General features: G+C 52.0%; 1 protein-coding gene across 3 annotated transcripts in view; it reads left to right on the forward strand.

Annotated features, from left to right (window-relative positions):
• Positions 1-9,266, forward strand: part of PNPLA7 (patatin like domain 7, lysophospholipase) — a 130,665-nt gene extending 121,399 nt beyond the window's left edge. For all 3 annotated transcript variants that reach the window (XM_086625042.1, XM_086625040.1, XM_086625043.1), the window contains exons 33-35: positions 2,920-3,004; positions 7,900-8,003; positions 9,083-9,266. In XM_086625042.1, coding sequence (XP_086481168.1) covers positions 2,920-3,004; positions 7,900-8,003; positions 9,083-9,163 — 270 coding nt within the window. In that variant the 3' untranslated portion in view covers positions 9,164-9,266. The remainder of the gene's footprint in view (positions 1-2,919; positions 3,005-7,899; positions 8,004-9,082) is intronic.
• Positions 9,267-9,482: the final 216 nt, after the last annotated feature.

Below are 9,482 nucleotides of genomic sequence, written 5' to 3' on the forward strand. Positions count from 1 at the left end.
AGCTCTGCTGTCTTCCAGGGATAACAGCTGATATTTTTAACTTGCCTTTCATTAGCGAAGGTTTTGATGCTCTATGTGTTTTAGTTCTTCAGCTATTTCTGGAGCATTCAACATCTGAGAGAGCTGAGCACAGTTTCTTATCATCTTGTTTCCATGTCGTAAGCATTGAATTTTCGCTTTAGAACTCCAGATATTTAATAATTTAGATACTTTTCCTTTGCTTTCATCATTCAGTCACTGTTTATCTTGTCTCAAAACTGCAAATACTGAAGGCACAAACAACAGGAACCTTACATAAAGTTCATTTGAACAACCTCTACTCTTCCCCAGCACAGAATAATGCAATGCCATTAATTGGATCTCCTCGGGGAAGTTTTGTCTACTGAAGTCTTATTCATAGTCAAAGCTAAATATAATCTAGCAGACTACAATAGTAACTGTCTTTCTCCTCTAATTTATTTAATAAAGATTGTGCCGAAGAGAATACTTTCTTCCTTGAGGCACGGGGGGAATCAACAGAAAGGTTTTTAGAGTAGGTTTCAAATGAATCTGAGACACTTCTTTGCCTTGTGTTAACTGATGGGAGTGTGGCTTGGTCCTTAAAAGTAGAATCATAGAATCATAGAATCGTTAGGGTTGGAAGGGACCTTAAAGATCATCCAGTTCCAACTCCCCTGCCATGGGCAGGGACACCTTCCACTACACCAGGTTGCCCAAAGCCTCATCCAACCTGGCCTTGAACACTTCCAGGGATGGGGCAGCCACAGCTTCTCTGGGCAACCTGTTCCAGTACCTCACCACTCTCAGAGTGAAAAATTTCTTTCTTAGATCCTATCGAAATCTCCCCTCTGTCAGTTTAAATCCATTGCCCCTTGTCCTATCACTACACGCCCTTGTCCAAAGCCCCTCTCCAGCTTTCCTGTAGCCCCTTTAGGTGCTGGAAAGCTGCTATAAGATCACCCCGGAGCCTTCTCTTCTAAGTAGTAAGAGGAAGTGCTTAAACATTAAATTCCTGTTTGCAAAGCATCGGATGAGCGTGGGAAGACACCTGGTTTCCCCAGCGTCCCCTCGCAGGCTTACACGGGGGACCGGCTGCGTGTCGGTGACCACGAGGTCACGCTCAGGATTGCCCTCGTGCTTCTCTGTCCTCGCACCCAGCACTTGAGCCGAGGGTGGTTTTCCTGAAGCGCCTTTTGGTCACTGCAGGGTTTTGTTCAGCAGTTCGTACGGTGCCCGGCACTCTCGTGCCCTCCCCAGCCGGTCCCTGCCTGCCCCGTGCTCCCAGGGACAGCCTGGCACGTGCCTGCCGGAGCGCTGGGTGCAGCCCCTGTGTCTGCTTGCTTTCTTTGGCAACAACCCATGGTTTTAGGGCGCAGGCGATTGCCTCGAACGTCACTGTGTCTTGGTGGCCAGAGTTTGCACGTCCCTCGCTTAGTCATACGGCACAAAATTAAGATGTGGATGCCTTTTTTTTTTTTTTTTTTTTTCCTGTCCTGTGGAACAGCCACCTGCAAACGCTTCACTGGGACCATTCAGGTCGAATGTTCAAAATGAGCCTGGACTGACTCACCCTTCTTGACGGTTCCTTAATGTTCAAACTGAGCTTCTGAGCTTCCTGACTTCTGTATGTTTAAAAGTGTGTGTCCTAAGCTACTGCTGTTTCCTTTCATACAGGTATTTTTTAATTCCCTCTGGGCTTTTCTCCATCCACCACTCCCCACCAGCTGTTTGTCCTGGATCCGTGCGTTGCTTCAGCTGTTCTAAATTACATCAAAAGTTAGTTACAGATTAAAGGTCAACTGAGGGCAATCTGCTGCAGCTGTAACAGCCTTCTGCTGTGACCCCTGCGGGGTTGTATGATTCATAGGATCAGTGCTCTTGCCAGAAGAGCAAAGAATTGCTCATAAAACCCTTGTGTTAGGAAGCTGCCCTGTCTGGAAGCACGTGGGCAGGTCGGGGCATTTAGAAAGACAACTGTCACGGCCATTCCTGGCAGCCCAGTGCCAATATCAGCCCCCCGCCAGCTCTTCCCTGTCTCTCTCCTCTGGGGGCGGGTGCTGTTGTACCAATTAAAATCCCTGGTTTTAAAACAAGGCAAGGAGTGTTCAGGTTTCCATCTGGTGGCCTGGCCGCAAGGAGGCAGGTAGGGCTGCTCACGGCGTGGTACGTGGGAAGACCAAAATGGTTTTTCAATGCCAAAGTTGGGTTTTATTAGAGGAGAAACTGGAGCAGGCAACTTCTCAAAATAGAGAACACTCAACCCACTGCTTGGGTGAGACAGAGTAAAAATAGAGAGAGTTTATTGAAAAGAGGAATTACAGTGGGAAATGTTTCTCCTTGCGGGCAGACCACAGGCTCTGGCTCGCTGCAGCACCTCCAGCTCCACAGCTCACCGGGATCCCCAGCTGGGTCCTGGTCATCCCAGTGCCAGGGCTGCTGCCTGCCTGTCCGTGCAGCATCCTGTGGCATCGCCCGGCAGGCTCAGGGCTGGACCACGTGCAACATCCCACCCGGGCACTGCAGCCCCGACCCCACTGCTGAACCAACAGTGATGGAGAACAAGAAGTAACAGGAGCGCTGTCTGTCACGGGGTCCAGACTCTCCAGTTCTTGGCTTTGTGGTCTTTTCTATAGTTTGCTAAATTTGTAATGAGGTTTCTTGTTGCATGGACGGAGAAGGAGCCGTTAGAGGTTGTCTCACTGTTTGCACTTGGGAATCCCATCTCTGCCACCAGACCTGCCTCAGGAGAGCTCTTTGGTGACTTACTCGCTGATGAGTGGTGGCTTTCGAGGGGGCAGTTGTGGAGAATTTATGTCTGGAGTTTTCTGCCTGTTCAATATAATTTTCATATGATTAAAAATGTTCAAATTTTTTGGTGTATATTTGTTAACATACCTAAAACTTAACGCTGTGTTTCAGAACGTGACCAGTCCCACCACCTCTTTTACGGACCTGGCAGAAATCGTGTCCAGGATCGAGCCCGTGAAGGCACCCGTGGCGGACGGTGAGTGGGGCGATCCGACTGGTGCTGCGGAAGCATTGGGAAGGGCAGCGAGGCAGGGATGGCTGCGGGCTCCTCCTGTGTGCCTTCTCCAGCTGTTTTCTTCTAACACCCCGTGCTCCAAGCTGTGATGGTTCAGGGCTGGCTGTCGGCTCCGGTGTCTGCTGAGCAAAGCCGGCGGTGACGGGCTGTCCCCCCACCTTCATCCAGAGCCTCTGCCCGCAGCTGTGCCCCCGCTTGCCCCGGCCAGACCCTCCTGCTCCCTCCTCCAGGAGAGAGTGGGAGTCGGGTGTTCCTGCTGCGGTGAGACACCCACTACCAGCCCATTACTGGTGTGGTCCAGCGTGGTTTCCTGGTGGGAGCGATCCCTACTTGAGTTAGCCTAATCGGAGTGAAATAACACACGTGGCAACTCCTGCAAAGACAAAGGTTTTCGTTCCCCGTGTGCTGCCCCGGGTCCTTGCAATGCCTTCGCTCTTTGCTCCGTGGCCTTTTGAGGCGGGAGGAGGATGATTTGAAGATATCAGGATGATTTGAAGCTATCAACTGAAGGATATTTTTCCCTGCTGTCGTGAGTGGATCTGGAGTGACTCACTGGCTCCGTCGCTTTTTGTACGCTCCCGTTTCGGGGAGCGCTGGTGAAGCAAAGAGGGACAGGTAAGAGCTCCTGCCTCTCAGCCGTGCCCTGGCAGCCAATCCCCAGTAAACGCCCCTTGACATGATGGATCAGAGCTTCGCAGGCCTGAAATCCCCGAGCGTTTCACCGGTGCGAGAGCTCTTCATCAACAGTCTCCCCCTCTTCCTCCCGATTCCTTGCTCTTGCGGAGGGAAATCTAAAGTTAGCAGCCCTCCCATCTGTGACTGTTTGTGGAGATGTCCCTGCGGTGATTTGAAATGCTAATTGGGATCATATGCCCGACGGAGAAAATATTAATCAAACGTGGCTGAAACAGCCATTGTGAATAGGAATGAAGAGTTCATGTAACGCGGTTATTTAAGGCACAGGCACTGAGACCTGCCAAGATTTAACCGGTGCACTGGGACGGATCTTCCTCCTTTATATAGTTTCTGATTATTCGCCCCCGTTAGGAAAAGCTGCTTTTCTGCTGGGCGAACACGAGCGTAACAAAGGGACACGTCTTTCGGCAAGCAGATACAGCAGAAGTTGGGCTGAGGAGGGGCCTGTGCATGGGGTGCTTGGGACAGGTGGGCAGGTGCCACGTGCTCCTTGCGGGTGCTGGAAGCTGTTGGTTGTAGAGACTCCAGAGGAGGGGGGAGGATGGCAGGAGAGTCGTGCATGTGGGTGCTGTGTCTTGAAGGACCTTTTGTATTCATGTCGTGGGCGACTCCACGTGCCGCTTGCAGGGATGTTGCCTGTTTTTTGGTGGGCAGTGGCTGTAAAGGCATTACTCTGAGCATGGCATCGCCCCGGAGCCTCCGGGATGGCATCGCTTTGGCTAAAGAGGTATCTGGAGCTATCGGGGGAAGCGATGTGTACCCAGGTGAGCTCAGATGGAGGGTGACCACTCCCTGGCAGTGGCCTTGCGGCTGTCAGATGGTTCCTCGTACGTGCTGGTGAGCCTTTGGGTTTGTCTGCTAGGGATGGTGGTAAGGATGGTGTGACTGCTTTTGTCCCATGTGAGTAAGAAGACAAGGTGCTTCTTGGTAGCCTGGCTGTGAAACGGTACTGTCAAAGAGGGTGAAACCTTTCTTCTCCCTGGAAATCCCTTCCTGAGTGAGGTCTTGGACCACAGGGATTTAGAAAGGCTCTGCCTGTCCTGACAGCGTACTGCAAGTCTCAGGCTGGGTGGAGAAATGAGGTCAATGGTTTTGTTCTAAAGAAAGAAAATGGCAATGATCATATTCTGATCCACTGGGAGAAGGGGGAAGTGTCAGTACAAAGGGTGAAAGCCCTGATGGGCAGAGGCTGATGGAGCCTCCATGTCAGAAGCTGTATCTTCTTTAGGGACAAAAGGCAGTTGAGGTTCTTCTCTGCTCTTGAGCAAACTGAGCAATGATTGAAACAACAACAAAAAAAGAAAACCAAAACAAAAACTAACCCAACAAAAAACCCACCCACACACAAAAAACAAGACTGTCCCTCAGGAAGAGCTGAGCAGGGGGCAGCTGGTGGAAGCCCTGTGCTGGAGCCAGGGTGCCTGTACTGCTGGAGAGCCGGTGGGGAAGCGCCTGTAGGAGCACAGCAGCTCCCGTGCACAGGGGAGCCGCTGCAGGGTTTGTGGCCGTGCTTCTGTCCTGCATCCCAACGCTTCCTCACTTGGCACGTGCTGTCTTTGTTCACCTGTCACTGCATTTTTATGGAGCTGCGGCCGTGGCCAGGGCAGCACAGATGCCAGCCTCCACGGGTGGCCCAGCCACGTCTCTGCTCCCGCTCCCGCGGGGTTTCCGAGGACGGAAGCTGCGCAGGCTCTCGGGTCGTTTCCCACAGCAGGTTGCACGTCCCGCTTGTGGAAGCAGCGATGCTGCGGGCGTCCCCACGGCCAGGTGCCACGGTGTGCGGCGGGGCGGCGCGCTCGCTGTGCGCGGTGGCCGGAGGAGACCGAGTCACGCAGCGGAGCAGTTGTAGCAACAGCCACTTAGAGAAAAATACTCGGGAGAGAGAGAGACATGTTGATTGTGGTGTGAACTGTCTGGGTTTGCAGTACAGCTGGAGCAGGAGACATCCCAAAACCTCTCAAGGGACACAGTTACTGGGCACTATGTGTCCCTGCCCATGGCAGGGGGGTTGGAACTAGGTGGTCTTTGAGGTCCCTTCCAACCCAAACCCTTCTATGATTCGATGATTCTATGATCTTTGCTGCTTAAAAAGTACTTTTCTCAAGAAGCACTAACGCATCTCAGGCTGTGATGAGCTACCAGATTCTCTGATTCACATCAAAGTCTGTCGGTGCTACCGAAGCAGAAACCTTCTGGCCACACAGGACCAGTTTTCTTCAAATGTGATGTGTTGCCTGCAGAAACCAGGCTAGAAGAGAAAAGCTACAGAATTGCAAAGGGTGTGTAGTGATAAGACAAGGGGCAATGGCTTTAAACTGACAGAGGGGAGATTTCAATTAGATCTAAGGAAGAAATTCTTCACTGAGAGGGTGGTGAGGCACTGGCACAGGTTGCCCAGAGAAGCTGGTGGCTGCCCCATCCCTGGAAGTGTTCAAGGCCAGGTTGGATGAGGCTTTGAGCAACCTGGTGTAGTGGAAGGTGTCCCTGCCCATGGCAGGGGGGTTGGAACTAGATGATCTTTGAGGTCCCTTCCAACCCAAACCATTCTGTGATTCTATGAATGCAGATCTTTGGCAGGAGAAGTGGTCGTGTGCTCTCCCTGTGCGATGAACGTGCCCCCTCGCTAACAGCTGGCTCGGGTTCCTTTCCCTGGTGTAAGCTCTTCTTCATGGGCCATCTTCGAACTCTGGTGTTGGGGTGTCAAGCGGGGCAACGAGGCCTCGCTCCTTCCTGATGCTTCTGGGAGTTTTTGTAGTGTAAAGCAGTGGTTGGCCCTTGAGCCCCTGTTTTATCAAAGATTATCAGTTGTGTTTTTATTATAAACTAAAGATAATTCTCTGATCCACAGCAGAAAGAAAGAATAATTAAAAAATAAATTAAAAAAAAAAAAGACCAAATGTCTTTAGGACTAATGTTCTAGCAGTTGGTTGTGGTTACTGTGTTAGAAGAAAATGCTGTGGAACAGACTGTGCTGTTGTCTTCAGCGTGGAGCAGATGCTATTGACTGTTCCCAAAAGAAATACTTAATCAAGAATCCAGTTTAAACACGAGCCACTTTCTTCACTAGTGGGCTGAAAAACAGGTATTGCTTCAGCCACTCCAAGTGCACTTGAAATAACTCGTGAAAGTGGCGGAAAACCTAGTGTCAAAAAAAAAAAAAAAAAATCTGCCATTTTAATGCACTAACCTGCGTGCCAGGAACGGTGCAGAGGGAGGTGGGCATCTGCCACGTGCTCTGTTTCGCTGCCCGCGTGCCCAGCTTTCCCGCTCGGTCGGGATGGGGCTCTGCGGTGGCGCGTTGGGTGGTGTACTGGGGCCGATGACGGTCGCCCGCCTCTTCGTCGAGTGTTGGGTTGACGTGGGAGAGTCAGTCCTGTTCGCAAGTGACTCTCCTGCTCTCTGGTTTACGGACCCTAAAGGGATGTCCAGGTGCTGGAAGAGTTGTTGACTCTGCCCAGATGTATGTCGTTCCTGGGGAGTGGGCTGGGGGCTGGAGGCTTGGTGGCATGTCTTGCTGCTGACGCCGTATGCAACAGCTCTTGAGCTTCCCAAAATTACGTTAATCCAGTGGATTACTGGAGAGCAAAGGTGATTGTCCCCTGTGGAGAGGAGGGGATTGTAAATGTCACTGTCCACTGTGGACCAAAGATTGAGAGACACTTAATTACCATCTCCGCACCACCTCCACCCTGTGCCTGGAAGTCCCTGTTTCCTGTGAGTCTGTGACCGACGTGTCCAGGGGAGTTTGGGTTGGCAGCTCATAGGCATCTCTTCTGAAGGGGTTTTACAGGTCTTGCCTGGGCTGATGGGTGGGAGGCAGCAACTATTCTGTGAAGAACATTCACCAGGAAGCGGGAGCATCTCCCCGTTGGCCACGTTTGAGTCCCGTTGGGCTGGGCAGCTGGAACCCACCAGAATAACACGGACAGTTTGTATCTCACTGCTCTTGCTCCAGGCTCTTCAGATTCTAGAGGGTTCCAGGACACCAGTTCACGTACAGGACACAGTTTGTTTTGTGATCTGGCTGCAGAGAGTTGGCCAGCAGTCACCCTGCCCTGTGCCAGTGCTCAACAGAGTCAGCTATCGTTCCTCTTCCAGTTTCCTCTGCCTCTCTGAACACTAGCTAAAACCAGTGGGTTTTTTCTCTCCTCTCTCTTCAGATGAGTCAGACTACCAGACTGAGTACGAGGAAGAGGTTCTGGACAGCCAGAAGGACGATTATATCGATTTCGCAAGCAACCAGGTTGAAGAAGACTCTGACTCGGTACGAAGTGCCCTGGGAACAGGCAGTGCCTGTGTCGTGGCTGAGTCCCGTGTGAACGGTGTGCGGTGGGTGTGAGGTGGAGGGGTCAGGGAGGTACTGAGAGGAGCACCTGGAGGGGACTTGCTGAGGAGAACCGTGCAGAAATAAGTTGGCTTTTCGTGTAGTACAGACACTACGTGATGTTTGCTCACGGCTTCCCGTCAGTCATGGACAGTGGTGCAAAACCTGCCCACGGTTAAACCCTGCCCACGCAGCGCCGGCAGTTCGCTCGTGAGCGGGGTCAGGGCTGGAGAGCGTAAGGCACGAGGAGAGGCTGAGGGAGCTGCTTCCTCCAGCTTGGAGGAGAGGAGGCAGAGAGGACCTGCCAGGTCGTTACAGAGGAGATGGCAGCAGAGATGCACGGTAAAAGGACAAGAGGTGACGGGCACAACTTGCACTGAAGGAAATCCTCACTGGGTACAGGGGGAGATGTTTCCCAGTAGGCATGGCCGAGAACCACAGCGGGCTGTGCAGGGAGATGGTGGAAACGCCATCCTTGCAGATACCTGAAGACCAAATGGATGCCCTGAAGAACCAGATCTAGCATCAGAGTTAACCCTCCTTAGAGCAGAAAATTGCATTACACCCTCCAGAAGTCCCTTCCCACCAAAGTTGTTTGATTCTGTGGGACATCAGGTCCACCCTGAGGAAAATCTGCACTGTCCGGCCAGGCTTCACGCAACGTGGCCCACGGCCTGAGACGCAAAGCTCAAGGAGATCACGTCGCTGCCGCTCTGACTCTGGCCGGAGTGGCCGGCAGGTTCGAAAGGTGGAGCTGCCTGTTGTGTGGAACGTGACCAGTTTCTCAGTGGGAGCACGTGAATGGTTTGGGAAGGTGCCCACGTGCAGATGCAAGATGGCTTCAGTGTGTCGAGCGAGGAGCTGGAGTGATGGTTTAAAGATTTTGTTTGCTGGGCTGATCCCAGCGGGTAATGGTTGGTGGGCAAAGAAGAGGTGGAAGGGAAGAGGTCAGATTTTATCCAGCTCAGAGAGGATGCTGAAGAATCAATTTGTATTTTCTTTCTTTTTTTCTCCTTCAGGATGAAGATACACAGATAAGAAGGCGCAGGAATCTGCCCAACGCGGACAGCCAGGCAAGCAGCGCCGGAGGGCCAGGCTAGTGCTCAGCAGAGTCGGACCGTGCTGGCTGAGAGCTACAGCCATCCGTACTGAGAGCAGCCACGTCTGTTTCGTTCATTAAATATTTAAAAAAAAAAAAAAAAACAAACCCAAAACAACACCCGGTTGAAATTAGGCAAACCTTGGTCCTTCTCCAGACAGGGCACGTGGCGTTCAGTGCCCAAGTCCCTTTGGATGTCCAGTGAAGGGTGGCTGGTGCGTGCAGGTGCCAGCGTGAGCAGCTGGTTATTCATCACTGAGTGGCAGAGGGGAAACGTGCTGGGAACGTGCAGTCAAATGCTGCCTTGATTTTTGCTGCTG

The sequence above is a fragment of the Tauraco erythrolophus genome, chromosome 22 (assembly GCF_009769465.1).
Source record: "Tauraco erythrolophus isolate bTauEry1 chromosome 22, bTauEry1.pri, whole genome shotgun sequence".
Taxonomy (NCBI): Eukaryota; Metazoa; Chordata; class Aves; order Musophagiformes; family Musophagidae; genus Tauraco; species Tauraco erythrolophus.